A 17,905-nucleotide genomic window follows, 5' to 3' on the forward strand; every position below is an offset into this window, starting at 1 on the left:
CAACCTCTGCAGAGTGTAAAACTGGTATACTAGCCGTGCTCACGGTCATGAGCGGCCCGGATCCTCCTTTTGATTAGTGGCGTTACCTTGGTGGTTTCGGTGTGGTTCTCAGATGTTCTTAGTTAATTTGATTAATTTCTATGCAATTGGGATATGGTAATTTCATCAACTTGTAGTAATTTGCTTTAAATAAAATTTTGCCAAGATTAAAAGCTAATGCAGTTGAGTCAGCCAACCTTAGAGCCTCATAGTTTGTGTTATACTTGTTGAGTACAAGTTGCGTACTCACTCTTGCCTACTCTACTCTTTTCCTCTTGTTCTCTTTGGGGATACCCAACTGCTGCTCAGTTCCCGGCGACGCGGAGGAGTTCACCCGGAGCTACCAGGAGTACGAGGACTTCTAGGCGGTCGTCTCCCAGTCGACGTCCATGTGGCGTCCAGCTTTCGAGTTTCGTACTTGTTTTACGCTTCCGCATACTCTGTATCAGATATTTGTCATTTATGTAATAAATAACATTCGTACTCGCTTTATTATATCTTTCTACGTGATATGTGTTGTGATATATTGTTCATTCTGTTGTATATACGTGTGACTTGATCCTGGCACGTATATGATTGCTCGGTTTATGTCCTTTTGTAAATCGGGTGTTACAGAGTGATGTGACACCCCGTCCTACATATAGTATAGGAGAATTTGTCAATCTCTCAAACGAGGCAGAAGAGTTATGCTATAGTTCCCGTGTACGCGCGCACACACGGCGGACACCAGGCAAGGCCATGGCGGGCCCGTGGGGGAGGAACGGGGCAAGGCGAGTGGCCTCCGCGGCGGCGCCATGGCACGCCAGCGGGGCGAATCAGCGAGGGTCCAAACAAGGCGAGCAAAGGCGTCGCCTTGGCGGCCTGGCTGTGGTTGTGCGCACGCGCGCGGGCATCGGGTTCGCCCGAGCCGCGGCGTGGCCGTGCGCTAGGCACGGCGGCGCTAGGACAGGGGAGCGGCGACGGAGGCTACGGGCTACAGCGGCGAAGCAGCGAGGGTTCCTGCAGGCGCACAACCAAGGAAACGAGGCTCCTAGGGCTTCGCTACCGATGGCTCAACGGCGGCCGAAGCACACCGGACCAAGGGAAAGCGGGCGAGGCGAGACAACGGCGCTCACTCGTCGGGCTTGATGTCGGGGTGCTTGGTGCGGCGGCGATTCGGTGCAGGGAGCGGTCGAGGCTGTGCCGTGCCGAGCTGCAACATCGATGCAGGGGTATGGGCCGCCGGCGTGGGGGAGCTCTGGTGGCGGCTCCTTCTCCCTCCTTCTTCTTCTCCCCTCCTCTATTTCTTCCCCTTACTTCCTCTCTCTTGGCTGCGGCGGCAGAAGGGGAATTCCCCTGGTGGCTAGGGTTTTCGGGGTGCGGCCGTGGGGGTTTTATAGGCGAGGCACTAGGGTTTAGGGGTGGCCCGGACGCCGGGGAATGGCCGTGATGTGATGGACGGGCCGGCACGCGATGTGGCAGCATCAGGGCTCCGCGGCTGGGCTTTCGTGCGCGAGGGGAAAGGGTGGAGCGCGCGCGGCAGGTTATCAGGGCCGACCGCGGGGGCAGACGTGGGCGTCAGCAGGGCAGGTGGCCGGCGGGAGACGCGCTCCGTGCATTGTCGCGGAGTGCCGCGGTGAAAGCAGAGGTGAGGCGCAGCTGCGGGAGGAGAAAGGTAAAGCTGACAGGCGGGACCCGCCTGTCAGTGGCTGTTGGCGGCGAACGGGCGTGCGGGATTAGCTGGGCCGGTGCTGGGCGGAGGCGATGCGGGCCGCGGCAGGGGTGCGTCCGCGCGCGGGGGTTGGGCCGCGGCACGGCTTCAGGCCGGGCGGAGCAGGCTGGTCGGGCCGGCGGGGTTAGCTGGCTTGATGGGTTTAGGCCCGGCTTAGTTAGGGAGTAGGTTAGCTTTTGTATTTGATTTGAATGGTTTTAATTCAAATCAAATACCACACAATTCAAACAAAAACCATCCCAATGAATTTGAAACAAGTAGAGGCAATAAACTCCAAATCAAATGTAGCACACTAACATTTAGGTCCTTGTGTTAGAGTTATAGTTTAAATTCTAAGAATTTCGGACAGAATAGCATTATCCCTTAAGTGATCCTAACTACTAACACTTCCACGCAAAAAGTTTTTCAAATTCTGTATTTTTGAAGAATATAACATTCCTTAAAATTACGGGATGTTACATAATTCCTGTCTCCGAGCCGCGTTCCGGTGTCGCTCTGCGCGCGCCGCGTTCCTCTGCGTCCGCCGCTCCCGGTCGTTTGCTTGTTCATTAGGATCCGTCGGCTCGTCCTCTAAAAATCTGGTTGTGGATTGCGACCATGACTTCTCGGTAAGGAGAAGAGCTTCCGGTGCTTGATGTAGCTGGGAGCGTCGAATCTAGCGAGTAGCCGGGTTGGTAAGGAAGCGGTTCGATGACTGCAATGATGCATGAGTGCTCCTGCTTGATCACTGGGTTGTTCGAGTGGACTGGTGTTCTCCCCGGCCAGTGTACAGCTTTCCCCCACGGTGTAGATGAAATTACCAATCCTTTGTGTTTGCCGAAGAGCGGAGCTTCCTGATAATAGGAAGAAAGCTTCTCGGCAAGGAATTCTTGGTAGGCTACCGCCGAGTTCTTCAACCAATATGGAAACTGGATTGAAGGCGTCGTGGCCTTGTGCCCAGAAGCCTTGCTTTTAAGGGCTTTGGGTGGGTTGGGTGTCGGAAGATCTGATGGTTCCATCACCTGCTCAAATTCCTTCTTCCAAAGTCGCTAGTTCGAGTTGGAGTTGGGCTACGATTCAGAGAGTTGCGAGGCCGACTTGAAGTCAAACTCGGCTTCCGAGGTCGAATTGCGATCTCCCTCGGTAGAGTCTCCTCACCGGACTCTAAGCGATCTAAGTCTTCTCATGGATGTAGTAGTTGAAGTCGCCGCCGCCCATCGAGACTCAGATCCACGATCCGAAGACGAAAGCTTGTCCAGCGGGAATCGTCGGAGTACCGTCGGGAAGCTTGATAGATGCCATCGAGCTTGCTTGACGATTGTTGGCGAAGGCCCCTACCTGGCGCGCCAGCTGTCGGTGTTTTTTTACCGACAAAGCTACCTAGGGGTATCTGCGTAGGCGAGTAGTTCAGCGGAGCCTCGCCGTAATCTGAAGAGCAATGGTGAACACGAGCAATTTAGATAGGTTCGGGCTGACTCAAGTCAAGATCGTAATACCCTACGTCATGTTTGTGCTTGATCATATTGATTGTGTATGTTTTGGAGGGGTCCCTGTCTCGCCTTATATACTGGGGAGGCAGAGTTACAAGATCGGTTACATGGAGTCCTGGTTTGAGTACAATCCAAGTTCTTTAGTACAAGTTATCCCTAAAATCACTCGTAGTTGACTAAGCCTTCCATGTATACACCTTGCCTAGAGTCATAGTCCTGATTACCCCCGTACCCGAGTTGTAATAGGCATCTGTGATGACACCCATGTGTCCCGGGCCGTCAGCATCCTACAGTTTCCCTACCATCAAGTCATAATAAGATGGTGATGTCTTGCTATATAGCATGATGTTTAGTGGATAGCCAAGAGGTGAAAAATTTAGAAGAAAAGGACAATAATACAACCATGGCAGAGTGGTGAGGTGATCTTGAATAAAGGAACTCGAAAACCGATGTTTAGCATGCATGCACATCCATAAAAAGTTTCATGTAGTATGGAAGGCCAGGCCCATTCAAGGGTGTAACACCCTAACTTAGTTTTCCTAGTTAATAATAAATTTATTTGGTTTTATTTAATTTTCTAGGAATTTATTTGCTTAGTCTTGCATTTAATATAATTTTTGTTCCATAAGCAATTAAAATTTATCTTAGGGTTAAAATGTTTGTTGCATTCATGCTGGAGCATCTCTTTTATTTGTTTGAGTGTTAGTGTGGAATTCAAATTTGAATTTGAATTCGAATAGTATTAGTTTGGTTTGAATTAGGAGAAAGAAATAGAGGAAGAAACCAAACCCAAACCCAGTTGGAAGCCCAACCCGTTGGCCCACTTCCCTTTTTCCCAGCCCAGCAGACCAGCCCAGCTCCTTCCCTCTTCAGCCCAGCAGTCAACGCGGCCTCCTTCCTGGGGCCCGCTCCCCGCATCTGGCCCGCGACGCCACTCCCCTCTTCCCCCACGGATGGCCTGATCCAGCAGCGGCCCAGCGCCCCTCGCTCACGTCCAGCGCAGCGGCCCGTTCCGCGCGCATGGCCCACTCCCACGCCTCGCGCCCCGCCGGCCCGACTCCCACTCTCTCCGCTCCCTCAGCACCGCGCGCTCGTTCTGAGTCTGCCCGTTCGGACCCACCTGTCGGCGCCTTCGGCCACTCGCGCGTCGCCCGACCCGCCGGTCCCACCTACCGTGTCCCCGCCTCAATCGCTGCCAATGCTGACCCACTGGTCAGCTCCGTCTTCCCCGCCTTACCCTGCCGTGCAACAAACGCCCGCCGCTAATCTCGCCGTGACGCTCGCCCGCGCCCTCCACGGCACACACGCCGAGATCCCGGCTCCCCTTCCATATTTAGCACCCCGGCCTTCCCTGCACCCGCACCTTCCCATCTCCCGCCCCACAACCCTAACCCAGCCCTACCGCGCTCCTGGCGTTGGGGCAGAGGACCCACGCCGTCGTGTCCCCGATGCTCCGCCGTTCCCCCGCCATCACCAGTCGCCGCAAAAGCCCTGCCTTGGAGCCAAGAAGGTCTGCGAGCCCCCAGTCCCAACTTCCAGTTCTGGTGTGCGCGGAATTTCGCCGGGTCCGCCACGCAGGTGAGCTCTGGCCTCGCCGGAATTGTTCACCACCGGTGATCCTCCGGCCTTGCTAACCGGTCTCCTGGCTTCGCAGCGCACTCACGCACCAGCCCGAGGGACTAGGATGCTCGGACTTGTACTCCAGCGCCCGCTCCACGAGCTCCGCCGCGCCACCTCCTCCCGGACTCGCCGTTGACACCCTCTGCACTTCATCTCCGCCCGATTCGGGCCACGGTGAGAACCGTCTCCATCTCCTCTCTCTTTTCTAGCTAGGTTTCATAGCCAGTAGACCTTCCCCGAGGCCAGAATGCCCTGCGCCGACGAGTCTCGCCATGCAGAGCCGCCGCCGCGGTTGGATCCGCCGCCCTAAGCAACGCCAGCCCCCGCTTTTGCCCTAGGAGCTTTACCCGTTCCGCGCGCAGTCTCTAGAGCCAAGCTGCGCTCGATTTCGTGCCCGGACGGCCAAGTTCGGCCCGGTCCGGTGAGCCCCAGCCGTGCGCCGCCGTGAAATAGCTCGCCGGCGACAGCACCGCCGCCGCCCTCGCGTGATTTGTTTCTGGCCGTCCGATCTGAGACGCACGGCCAAGATTAGATCAGCTTACCCTTTGATCCACACCATTAGATCTAGATCCAACGGCCAATATCCTAGGATACCGGTTCGGCCTGGGAGTTTTGCTAAAGAACCCCTCAGGTTTTCCACAATCAACCCGGGGTCCATCTTTACTCAGAAATATTTGCAGATCAGTTCTGTTTTCTTGCAAGGAACCCCCTGAGTTTGTCGAATATTGAACCCGCAGTCTAGCACTAGTCTTTTCATGAGTTAGACCCCAGAGTTTTAGTTTAATTATGTTTTAGTCCTCGGTTTTTGCAGAAAACCCCCTGGAACTTAGTTTTTCTCGCAGATAAGCCCCTAGAACTTGTTTTTGGCCTAGATTATGCGTTTTAGCTCCGTTTTAGGCGTTCTTTATGTCCACACGATCGTTGTAACGCGTAGAATAGTTCTAGACTAGTTTAGTGTGCTATTTTTATGAATTGATGTACTATTTCTTAGTGTTAGCTTTTGTTTGCTTGCATGCTTATTGTTGTGCGTTGTTTTGGCCATGTGTTCGTGAGTAGACGTTGATCCATCTGAGGAGCCCCAGTACCAGTACCAGGAGCAGCCGTCTTCCAAGCCCTTTGAGCAGCAGCAGGAGTAGTACGAGGAAGGCAAGTGTAACATGAACAACCTATCATCTTAAATTACAATTTCATACTGCATTTTAATACTGTATGCCTATAAGGACTTTCTTAGCCACTTTATATCCTTTATATATACCTTTGGGTTGCATTTTGGTTAGTTGTGCTAGGTTGCTGCGCTACAACATATTCTGGTCCTTTTTAATTAAATTGATTAATGTTTTACTTGAATTTAATTCTGAGAGTGGCACTCTGTGTGGCTTGAGTGGCTCACGTCTCGTTAAAAATTGGCTTTTGTTAGAAACATGGTTTAGGGGGCCAGCACGGTGCTTACTGCCTGGTTGGCCACTCTCCATAAGGACCGATTCATAGAGCGACAACCTGGGACAACAGCGCTACCACAAGGCTAGAATGGGATAGACTTGGCGTAATAATTAGAACTTTTTGGTTTGGAGTAACTTACCTGCGGGGCAAGAGTAGTAAGCTTCAATGGTCCCTGCTCCTCCGGCTTGGTCTGTGCTACGTGCTTGTACCCCTGGAGGTGGGCCCCATCGTCGCCGACCTAACTCTCGCGGTTACGCCTTACCAACGAGATTCTTTTTAAAGGCCTCGTAGTGAGTCGCTGGCCATCTCACCTAAGGAAGTGTGATGAACAACTGGCGTAGCTCACGACTTGTGGGTAAAGATGTGCAACCTCTGCAGAGTGTAAAACTGGTATACTAGCCGTGCTCACGGTTATGAGCGGCCCAGATCCTCCTTTTGATTAGTGAAGTTATCTCCTTCCGACGAGGGAGGTGCTTCTCGGGGTTACCTTGGTGGCTTGGTTTCGGTTTGGTTCTCAGTAGTTTCTTAATTAATTCTGATTAATAACTATGTAACTGGGTTAATGGTAATTCATCAACTCGTAGTAAATAGCTTTAATAAAATTTTGCCAACACTTAAAAGCTAATGCAGTCGAGTCAGCCAGCCTAGAGCCTCATAGTTTGTGTTATACTTGTTGAGTACAAGTTGTGTACTCACCCTTGCCTCTTCTCTACTTTTTCCTCTTGGCTACGCTACTGCTGCTCAGTTCCTGCCGACCCGAGGGAGTTCGTCCAGCGTTACCAGTACTACGAGGACTTCTAGGTGTTCGTCTCCCAGTCGACGTCCCTGTGGCGCCCTGCTTCAGCTTCGGAGAGCTTTATCGTATTTTGTACTTCGCTTCCGCTGTATCAGACATTTTTGTCATTATTGTAATAAATAACATTCGTATTCGTTTTATTATGTCTTATTCGTGATATGTGCTGTGATATACTGTTCATTCTGTTGTATATACGTGTGACTTGATCCTGGCACGTATATGATTACTCGGTTTATGTTCTTTTATAAACCGGGTGTTACAAAGGGTACGTCTTTGTTGACCTTAACATAGTGGGCAGATGGTGTTGCTACTCGAACCGTCTTTCCCCTTCTATAGTAAAATAGGGCGATTTCGAGGGCGACTTGTTCTTCCCTCCGTCGGTCTGATGGCCCCTCCACTTCGGCGTCCTTGCTAGCGGCGGGTATGAGAGGGGTGCCCGGCTCCTTTGGCAGGAGGGCCTATATAGATTTAGGCTTTAGTTCTAGTAGGTCCTTTGTCCCACCGGCGCCTTTTATATCGCTGGCTAGGGTTAGGGTACCTGTGCAACTTTCCGGCGATGATGGCAACGGTGGTGTCGTCTCCGGCGAGATCTGCATAAGGTTAGTACTGGTCTTTATCTTGGCGTTAGGGAAGGATCTTATGTGCTCCACTGTGAGCTTTACCTACCGGGCTGGTGGTGTTGTCGCCGGCTGCGGTCTTCCTGGTGGACTTCTTCTTCGATCTGGAGGAGGTGGCGCCATCTTTGTCTCCGGCAGCCTGGTGTGCCATCTCTTGGAGTCTGCTCATCTTTCCTCTCCATCGATCAGATTGCTGATACTGTTTCAGTGGTTTAAATCCATCCTGATGGGAGATCTGGGACGGTGGTTTTTGCGGCTTAACCATGCTATGGAGTCTGATGATGGAGGATTTGGAGGATTCAGCTTCGATTCTGCTCCTGCTGGTGATGGATCGAGGCTTTTGCTGCTGACCGGAGCTCCTAAGAAGATGAGGATGATGAACATGAGTTTTAGGGACTCCTTTGTAATTTCCTTTTCTTTCGGGGGTCTGGTTGTAAAATGGGGGATGTACTATTTCATGGTTTAATATATCTTCCCTTTCGCAAAAGAAAAAACATAGTGGGCGGATCTCCTTTGGAGCAGAAGTGGGAGAAAGAGGATGAGCAAAAAAGATAATGTGATACCTTGCTAACCTCAACAATGAATTTGTTAATAATGGCACACAGTTTTGGGCTGGGAAAAGTTACAACAGCCATAAGACAATATTTTTTTTTGATTGCCTCAACCTTCCAGTACAAGTTGTAGTATCTGAACTCACGCACTACCATACATCCCACACGTACACCAACCCACACACTCACACCTCTAGTGCGCAAGCTAGACCTACATCTTATACCTAGGCTCTGTACCACGGCTGATAGATGTGACAATTGTACCACATCCGTAGGCTCGGTACCACGGCTGATAGACATGACAGTTGTACCGCATCCGTAGGAGGCAACGAGATTTATTAAGAGATATATTGTTCCTACACACCTAGTGAGGCACGCGGTGTCCGATCCCGGGATCGAACCCGTGCCCGGTCGCTCGTGCACCTGGCGAGCGAGCCAACCGAGCTAAGCTCGGTCCTCAGCCATAAGACAATATGTAAGCATAATGAATGGGGCGGTAACAACCAACGATTAGACAACAAAGAAAAGAGGAAAGCAATTTTCATATGATGAGAACTAAAGAGGACGCTTCCACTGCTCATTAATGTTTCATTCAAAATCAAATTCGAATGATTACTTCTGGTGATATATATTGGACCACTCATCTAGATATTTCACTAGAAATCTAACGATAGCTTATCATGTGTCCATAACTTACAAAAAAATGTACATCTCCAATTAAAAATCTAAACAAAATTATATTTCTTTAAGTAAATATAACAAATATGTTTCTAGATAGGGTATATTCTTCTTTCTAAATTAATGTTCAATAAGATACACCACATATATGATGATGAAAAAAAGCATAGGTATACCATGGTCAGTTACAATGAAGACACGACTAAATACAACTATTTGCATCTATTTATTTTAAAATAAAAATAACCAAATACTGACATAGAAAAGACTAGCTACCCGCGCTAATTGTGTAGGCCACCTTGCTAGTTCGTGTGACTGTAAGGCCGTCTCAATAGAGGTTGAGAGTTTCATCAGATGAGAGGAGAGTTCCATTCCTATAAAACACAGCCGGTATAGTTACCAAGTTCTTAGTCTTGATAACTGTGCAATGAAACTGTATATTGAGATTGGCCTAAAACATTGGCACTTTTAATTCAAACAAGTTTTCAGACACCACTGCATTCTCTCTGCTAGCTGATTTATACATACACCAATATAATACCCATAGATTCATACACCCCTACCTGAGCATGCATTCGTATCGGATTAACTAATTGTTAGCTGAAGCTGCAATGAATTAATGTGGCCTCACCTTGTTTCCTGCTTACTCCACTGCAGGGTTTCGATGCAAGAGACGTTGGCGGTGCTGGAGAGAAAATATTTTATTATATTCGGCGCTACAGAGACAAAAAGGTCATCTATTTTAATGGTTGGAGTGGCTTTGGGGTGGCCCCGGTCCTGAGATCCATAGAACAAGAACTTCGGTCAATCAAAGCTAAGAAAACTCCTCCAGAACTATGCCTTGACAAAATAGTTTACATAGATTGCTCAGCGTGGGAAAGTAAAAGGGTGATGCAAAGGAAAATCGCAGAGGAGCTAAAACTTGGCCCTGAAACAATGGCCGTGCTTGACATGCAGGATGAGGATGATGACTTCAATGGTGTGGACCATGGCTCTAGGGATGTGATACCAAGTGTTTCGCAAGTGATTACCCGAACCCTGGTGGACAAAAAATTTATGATGATTTTTCTTAATGGAAGTGACGATGAGGTTGATGTAACTAGGTTTGGTATTACTCCTGGCTATTGCGACCACATAATGTTATGAACGTTCAAAAGACGGTCTTTGACCATACATAATCGCCGTGAGGAGATAGGAAGGAAGCTCAGATACACCCAAGTTCTTCTTTATACCAGGTCGCTGGCCAGCGAATTAACAAGTTCGCAGTTTCAGTCACTGTTGCGTGAAGAAGCCGCCAACATAGTCGCTCGCCAACCTTGGGTGCGAGGCATTGACCTAATAATGTTAATGGAAAGTTGCCTGTATGAGTTGTTCTTGCAATGTAGTTTTCACAGAATCACTGGATTTGCTTGGGTGGCTCATGCTCCAAACTACTGGACCTGCGATGGGATCATTAAGGCCGGGGACGTAACAAGGCAGATTATTGATAGATTGCATCAGGAAATACTTTGGGTGTGCGATGCTCCTTTGCTTGGTTCAGTGTTTGCAAAACTCATGGAAGATCCGGAGGCTCCATTTTTTGTATTCAAAGATGATATCTCCTTCCCCAAAAAGAAGCCACATCGTTGGGTTTGTGTCACCTCGAAGAATATTACAGCAATAGATGATACAAAAGATATATTGGAAAGTGCATCGTCTTTGTTCGTAGCGTTTGAAAAGTCGGATAACCTGCAAGCCTTACCAAATGGATTTCTTACACATTGCAGCAACCTTGGCGTGGTAATTCTTTCTTGGTGTGCATTCTGTTTTATATCACCTCCTTTCCTTCAGTGCCACAGATTGAGATTCCTCGGCTTGGATCACTGCACAAATATCAACACAGTTGGGGTAGAAAACAATACAGATTATTGGGTGTTTCTACAAAGCCTATGGGTCCTTGACTTACGTTACACTGAATGGGACGATATCATATCTGAAGGAAAGATGGAGATCATGGCCAACCTCAGGGAGCTAAATATCGAGGGACTCATGTGTTGGAAGTTAACAAGTAGATTATTGAGAAGGCTCCCTTACCTCCAAAAGCTTCGGATAATAAAACCTACTCACGAAGCAAAGACAACAATAGATTACTACAATTCATTTGTGGACAAAGTAGATCTGGAAATACTTGATTTGTCAGGTAACAGAGATATGGAAAATCTACCGACAAGCTTATCAATGGCAAAGAGCCTCGAGATGCTTATCCTTGATGGTTGTGACGGCCTAGAGAATGTTGTTGTGCCGAATGGGCTTCCCTCTTCCCTAAGGTCATTTAGCTTTGATGGATATGGACCAGCAACCCATTGGACATCATCTTTATTTAAGTTGCATCTAGAATCTTCTGAGCCAAAGCAACTGCCTCATGCAGATAATAGGGATGTCAAAACCTCCAAGATATCCCTACAAGGATGCACACAGTTGGAGAATTTGTTTATATGGGGGCTACCAAATCTTGTGGAGTTGGACCTCTCAGAATGTCCAATCAAGGTACTTGACCTTACAACAATGGTGGCAGATGTCCCATTGCTCAAGCGGCTCTTCCTTCTAGGTTGTGAGAATCTCCGTGCAATAATATGGGCCTCGCATGATCCAATGAAATGGATAAAGCTAGAATTATTGTGCATAGACACACGACCTAAGAGGGCACATGGATTTATCCGGCCATCTCTTGCCCAGTATGATCCAGAGAAACGACAAAAGCTAGAGTTGCATGCTATTCTTGCAGACGCGAGGCTTGGTAGGTCCTTGAATCGTCTTGTGGGTCGTTATGCAGGTCGTTCAGTCTACAGGGATATTTATTTTAATATCCACTTCACTTCTCCGGCTGAGTATAGTGGAGGTGTTCAACTTGAAACGACCGGTAAGAAGATGATTGAACACAGTAATCAGCAGCACTTTGCTGTAGTGAGCCGGTATGGTGATGTACTTTCCATGATTGGTGATGCCCCGATGCTGGTCTTCCCGCAGCCTCCCACTCAGCAGTTTGGTCATCATATTGAGATTAGTAATGGGAGCCATAGCTTGGAGAATGAATTGGTACGTTATGATAATTTATCCATCCTATAAGGGAACGATTAAACATCGCTACGCCCACCCAAACTGCCGTCCCCCACTGAGATGCTTGGGACCGAATGCACCAACAAAATTGTACCCGAAAACTCGCCACAGTTCAAAACAAAAGATCTGGATCATCCAAACCCCATCGAACGGACCGGAACGCTAGGCTTCAACGCGTTGAAGCGGACGGACAGCCCAACCCGCGCGCGGCGCGCCAGGTCCTCTTCCCCGCGCCCCGCGTTCGAAACTTTCTCCGGCCGCCATCCGACTGCGCCGCGGCCTCCAGCTCCCCCACAGGCGCGTCCGGTACTGGGCGGGTCCGTGGCCGCCGCCGGGCCGCCGGCCTGCCTGCTGCGCCGCCTCGGGCCGAAGCCCCCTCCTGCGCCGCCCCACGCCGGGTCCCATCCGGCCGGGCTGCCTCCGGCGCGGCCTCCGGGCGGAGCCCTCTCCGGCCGGGGCGCCTCCTGCACCGCCTCCCGCCGGCCCCATCCGGCCGAGCTGCCTCCGGCGCGGCGTCCGGGCGGAGCCCCCTCCGGCCGGGGTGCCTCCTGCGCCGCCTGCGCCTCCAGCGCCGCCTCCGACCGGGCCGCCTCCTGCGCCGCGTCCGGACGGGGACGCCGGCGGACGGGCCGCCTCCTGCGACGCCTCCGGACGGCCTCCGGGTGGGCGGGCAGCGTGCGCCTTGCGGCTGGCGGCGTGGGCATGCGGCATGCCCGGTGCGCCTCGTGCCCGGCGTGCGGCCAGTCGTTCTTGGCTCCATTTCTTAAATCCGAGCATTTGGGGAGCTTTTGGTTGGTTTGATTCGTGCAAAGACATGTGTTGATGCTACTCCATGAGTGAATTTGATTGAATCAACACGAGCACGAAGAATCGAACCAATTTTGTTTTGGGGAGAAAACTGCATTCTTGCGCATGATCTGAAATTCCTGGAGTTTGAGTTCAAATTGAGCCATGACGCTTTCGGGATAGCTTACCAACTCCATAGAGATCACCTGTGCAAAGTTTGGGAGCGATTCCTTTTGATTTGATCAAGTTTGGGGCGTTTTTCTTTTATCCCATCTCTCTTCTCTTCTGGCTTCCTCATCTGTTCGTTGCTCGGCAGAGCAGAGCTGTGGCCGGCACCAGCAGGACGACCATCCAGCGAGGGAGTGCGGCAGCCATCATCCCATCTCCGACATTTATGGTACGTGTACCCATGATTCAACCCAAGAATGATTGATTTCTCATTCTTTGCTAATTGCCGTGTTCTATAAAATTTATAATGAAAGGATTTAGATATGGACTCAATTAATTAGAAGATAAATTTGAGCAATCATGTGTGCAGTTTACGTTTGTTGAAATATCTACGAGTACAAATTGATCAATAGTATTGCCACATTATGGTAGCACTATTCACCTTTGATCAACCTACTGAAATCACATTTTCTTTTATATTTTTTTCTTTCTATAGAATTACCCATTTCATGTCACATTTCAAATGAAGCTCAATTACAGTTGCTGGGATGGAACTGGGCATAGGAGAGCTACCCTGGTTAATTTCTATCTGTTACTGGACTGTTTCTTCTGTGTCTTAAGTTTCTAGACTTAGGAGTTTATACGATTAAAACATAGCCTACTAGGAAAGGATTTTTGCACAGAATAACAGTTTTGAGGTAATATGCGAGTTCACATAAATAATCCTCAAGGCGAGTGCTGATATGTCCTTATGTATGAAGCACATATATTTTGAATTTAATTGATGTTGATAGTACTGATAGATATTAACTATTTGCAGCAGAGATTCTTGGCTTCTGCAATTTTATCTCACATTCTTCTGAAGAGCAATCTTTAGCTGCTGTGCAAGAGTATCTGATGTTTTCAAACATATATGACCTCACTGCTGTGCTGGAGAACAGATAGCTTTGAACTATTTGGTGATCATTCCCAGTTTTGCATGGCACGTGGAAGTCTTTGGATCTTTGAGAAAATGGCTCTATCTATCCATAAGTGATATCGATGTAAGCATTTCCATTTCCTCCTCTTCTCTAGATTTCTAGCTTGGCATTTCACTTGCATTCCATTGTGTTTAATTGCCAGAGCATAGTACTTTGTTAAACAATATTATTCTGCTTTATGCTACTATGGGAATTTGCTTGGCATTTTACATATGGTTCAAATTGATTGTATAAGCCATGAGAAAAATAACATTGCTTGTCTCAGTTTGAAATTTCTAAATTGTCTGAAATGCACACTATACCATGCTACTTTATTCCAATGGGAAGTTAATGATAGGTTTTTCTGCACTCACAGGGTTATATCTTCTATTAGCAGATTGGATGAGGAAAGGTTTATCACGTTATGATTGTGTGCTCTACAATTAAATACTGATGCTAACATGAATGGTGGGACAATAAACTTTAGTATGGCATTAAGAACTTCCATAATGCAATGTTGTTTGCTTGAAGTACATTGATGTATTGTTTCCTTTTGCTTGAAGTAAATTGATGTATTATTTCCTTCTGAACTTCCATAATGCAATGGTCTCTGCCATTTGTATCTAAAAGAATTTAAAATTACTTAAGAAAATGGCTAATCAATTTGTCAATGGTTCAGTGTATTGGTTGCTTCTTGAATAATTGTCCAATTATAAACATTTTAGTTGAGTTTCAGAAGTTCAGAAACATAAAATTGCATTGATCTTGTTGCTCAAATGTACCATTTTGTTTTATTTAGTGTATATCATTATTACACATAAATATTACATGTGTTGTTTTTTTACCCGTAGCGTTAGCACGGGCCAACTTACTATCATAATAAAAGGTTCACAAATCACAAGAGTCACAGCTCTGCTCTGCCGAGCAACGAACAGGTGATGGCTGCCGCACTCCCTCGCTGGATGGTCGTCCTGCTCGCGCCGGCCACAGCTCTGCTCTGCCGAGCAACGAACAGATGAGGAAGCCAGAAGAGAAGAGAGATGGGATAAAAGAAAAACGCCCCAAACTTGATCAAATCAAAAGGAATCGCTCCCAAACTTTGTACAGGTAATCTCTATGGAGTTGGTAAGCTATCCCGAAAGCGTCATGGCTCAATTTGAACTCAAACTCCAGGAATTTCAGATCATGCGCAAGAATGCAGTTTTTCTCCCCAAAACAAAATTGGTTCGATTCTTCGTGCTCGTGTTGATTCAATCAAATTCACTCATGGAGTAGCATCAACACATGTCTTTGCACGAATCAAACCAACCAAAAGCTCCCCAAATGCTCGGATTTAAGAAATGGAGCCAAGAACGACTGGCCGCACGCCGGGCACGAGGCGCGCCGGGCATGCCGCACGCCCACGCCGCCAGCCGCAAGGCGCACGCTGCCCGCCCACCCGGAGGCCGTCCGGAGGCGTCGCAGGAGGCGGCCCGTCCGCCGGCGTCCCCGTCCGGACGCGGCGCAGGAGGCGGCCCGGTCGGAGGCGGCGCTGGAGGCGCAGGCGGCGCAGGAGGCACCCCGGCCGGAGGGGGCTCCGCCCGGACGCCGCGCCGGAGGCAGCTCGGCCGGATGGGGCCGGCGGGAGGCGGCGCAGGAGGCGCCCCGGCCGGAGAGGGCTCCGCCCGGAGGCCGCGCTGGAGGCAGCCCGGCCGGATGGGACCCGGCGTGAGGCGGCGCAGGAGGGGGCTTCGGCCCGAGGCGGCGCAGCAGGCAGGCCGGCGGCCCGGCGGCGGCCACGGACCCGCCCAGTACCGGACGCGCCTGTGGGGGAGCTGGAGGCCGCGGCGCAGTCGGATGGCGGTCGGAGAAAGTTTCGAACGCGGGGCGCGGGGAAGAGGACCTGGCGCGCCGCGCGCGGGTTGGGCTGTCCGTCCGCTTCAACGCGTTGAAGCCTAGCGTTCCGGTCCGTTCGATGGGGTTTGGATGATCCAGATCTTTTGTTTTGAACTGTGGCGAGTTTTGGGGTACAATTTTGTTGGTGCATTCGGTCCCAAGCATCTCAGTGGGGGACGGCAGTTTGGGTGGGCGTAGCGATGTTTAATCGTTCCCTTATAGGATGGATTCAATGTATGACGTTTGTGGTGTGTGAGTGTGAATTATTCTTGCGAGCTGGTGCCAGGAGCTGTTTGTATTCATTGCATCTGTTTCTATCGAACAAAAGAACCAACTTGTGATGCAACACGCACTGAAGTGCCACCACTCTGACGAATACTGCATTTTGCTAGAGTACGGAGACAGTTCCTGTTTCCATATGTTCATTGAGCTGATGCTGGGAGATGTTTGCCATGCATCTGTTACTACTTGGTAAAAACGATATTGATAAGGCTCTATATCGAGCAGCACATGTTTTGCCATGGCCATCACAAAAGAATTTAGTTTGTGCTGCAACACTGAAGTGCCATCGCACTAACGATTTCTTGATTTTGCTTGAGAAGGGGTACAGTTTTTGTTTTCTGATTCAGCAAGCCAAGCAAGCAAGAAAACGAATCTGTGAACCAGGCATGGTTCCCACTGAACCCCCAATTCTTGTGAGCTGCATCGTTTATTTGTTCCCTCTTCCAAGGAAAAAAGGTTACACTAGTGAATCTTTGTTATGATCCTTTGAACCAGACAAGGTTTCCTCTGAATCCACAATCAATGCTCTTTTAAATTTTAATGATCCTTCCGAAGTAGAAATAGCGATGGAAGTTCACAACGATTGAGTTCAGTCTCCAGTCATCTCCAGTCCCAACATGGGGGATCATCACTACACTAATGAGCATAAGCACAAAACAAAAATAAAAGGTCCCACCGGATTCAAAGTCTGCAGTGCTAACCCCTACACTATGGAGACGGCTAACGTTAATTTTCAATGTTTAATGTATCTGCAAGTAGCACATCATAGCAGTTCTCGAATCCAGTAGAATTCCGATGTGCACAAAATCTGAAACTGTAGGATCAAGAACACCGACTAGAGGGGTGGTTTGAATAGGCGGTTTAAAACTAAAAACACCAACACTAGAGAAATATAATTAGTAACAAAAAAAAACCCTATGTCATGCTACAACTATCTCTAGTTTGGATTTGCAACCTAAAGTGACAAGATACAAATCAAGCTCTAGTAATGTAAATAGCTCAAAGTAAAGCAAGAGAAGTAACCGAGCTTGACACAAGAACTTTTACCCGTGGTGTCGATGACTTGCCTGTCACCCCTAATCCACGTTAAGGTGGATTCCAAGAATCAACCGCTCCTCTATCAAGAACTCTCTTGATCTTAAGCCGGCTTGAATCAAATAACCGCTCCACACCTCGATTCCACTAGAGTTGCTCTTCACCACTCCGGTGAGGTGAGCACAAGACCTCTCACAATCGAAATCGGTGCTCCTCAACAATCTCCTTGGAGGTGCTCCACGAAATCCGCTTCTCCAAGCCGTCTAGGGAGCGGCAACTCCCAAGAGTAACAAGTCGATGACGCTTGCTTAAAGTTTTCTTAGCGCCACAAAGCTCAAACACTTGATGCCGTGCACTAGGATGCTCTCACACTCTCAAGAATGCAATCTCTAAGCAAGAATGTGTGAGAGAGGGATGGCTCAGTTCTAAAAAGTCAAGAATGTAGTCCAAATGGCCAAGAGAGCCTCCCAAAGGCCGGGCATTGAGTATATATAGAGGTCCCCTCAAAAACTAGCCGTTACACTCTTTTCTGTGTAATCGCAGACCGTCCGCGGTTCAAAAACCGTACCGTCCGCCGTTATAAGCCAGTGAGTCAGAGTGCATTTAATGCGTGTCAGAACTAGCCATTACAGCCCTGGCGGACCGTCCGCGCCCTATGGGCAGATCGTCCGCATTTATAAGTTCCAAACCACCAGAGATGAAAATCGTCTCTGGTCTTTTTTCAAACTGACCGGCGGACCGTCCGCGCCCCAGGGGCGGACCATCCGCCGTTCATCCTCAAAC

At 49.1% G+C, this 17,905-nt stretch overlaps 2 protein-coding genes and 1 long non-coding RNA gene across 3 annotated transcripts; 1 reads left to right on the forward strand and 2 right to left on the reverse strand.

The window, feature by feature from the left end:
• Nucleotides 1-12,148: 12,148 nt before the first annotated feature.
• On the reverse strand, nucleotides 12,149-12,721 carry LOC120694293 (translation initiation factor IF-2-like). The gene has a single exon (XM_039977453.1). It carries the CDS (start codon nucleotides 12,719-12,721, stop codon nucleotides 12,149-12,151), a length of 573 nt encoding a protein of 190 aa, XP_039833387.1.
• A 1-nt stretch (nucleotide 12,722) lies between these two features.
• LOC120694295 lies at nucleotides 12,723-14,613 on the forward strand. Its single transcript, XR_005683422.1, has 2 exons — nucleotides 12,723-14,014; nucleotides 14,307-14,613. It is a non-coding gene; the product is annotated as an uncharacterized LOC120694295 (long non-coding RNA).
• A 616-nt stretch (nucleotides 14,614-15,229) lies between these two features.
• On the reverse strand, nucleotides 15,230-15,970 carry LOC120694294 (translation initiation factor IF-2-like). Its single transcript, XM_039977454.1, has one exon. The coding sequence runs from the start codon at nucleotides 15,968-15,970 to the stop codon at nucleotides 15,230-15,232; it is 741 nt and encodes a 246-aa protein (XP_039833388.1).
• Nucleotides 15,971-17,905: the final 1,935 nt, after the last annotated feature.

The sequence above is a fragment of the Panicum virgatum genome, unplaced genomic scaffold, assembly GCF_016808335.1.
Source record: "Panicum virgatum strain AP13 unplaced genomic scaffold, P.virgatum_v5 scaffold_4631, whole genome shotgun sequence".
In the NCBI taxonomy this organism is placed as follows: Eukaryota; Viridiplantae; Streptophyta; class Magnoliopsida; order Poales; family Poaceae; genus Panicum; species Panicum virgatum.

Bases quoted from the DNA above. Each gene is read 5' to 3' on its own strand.
- LOC120694293 (XM_039977453.1), bottom strand. From the start codon at position 12,721: ATGCCCACGCCGCCAGCCGCAAGGCGCACGCTGCCCGCCCACCCGGAG.
- LOC120694294 (XM_039977454.1), bottom strand. From the start codon at position 15,970: ATGCTTGGGACCGAATGCACCAACAAAATTGTACCCCAAAACTCGCCA.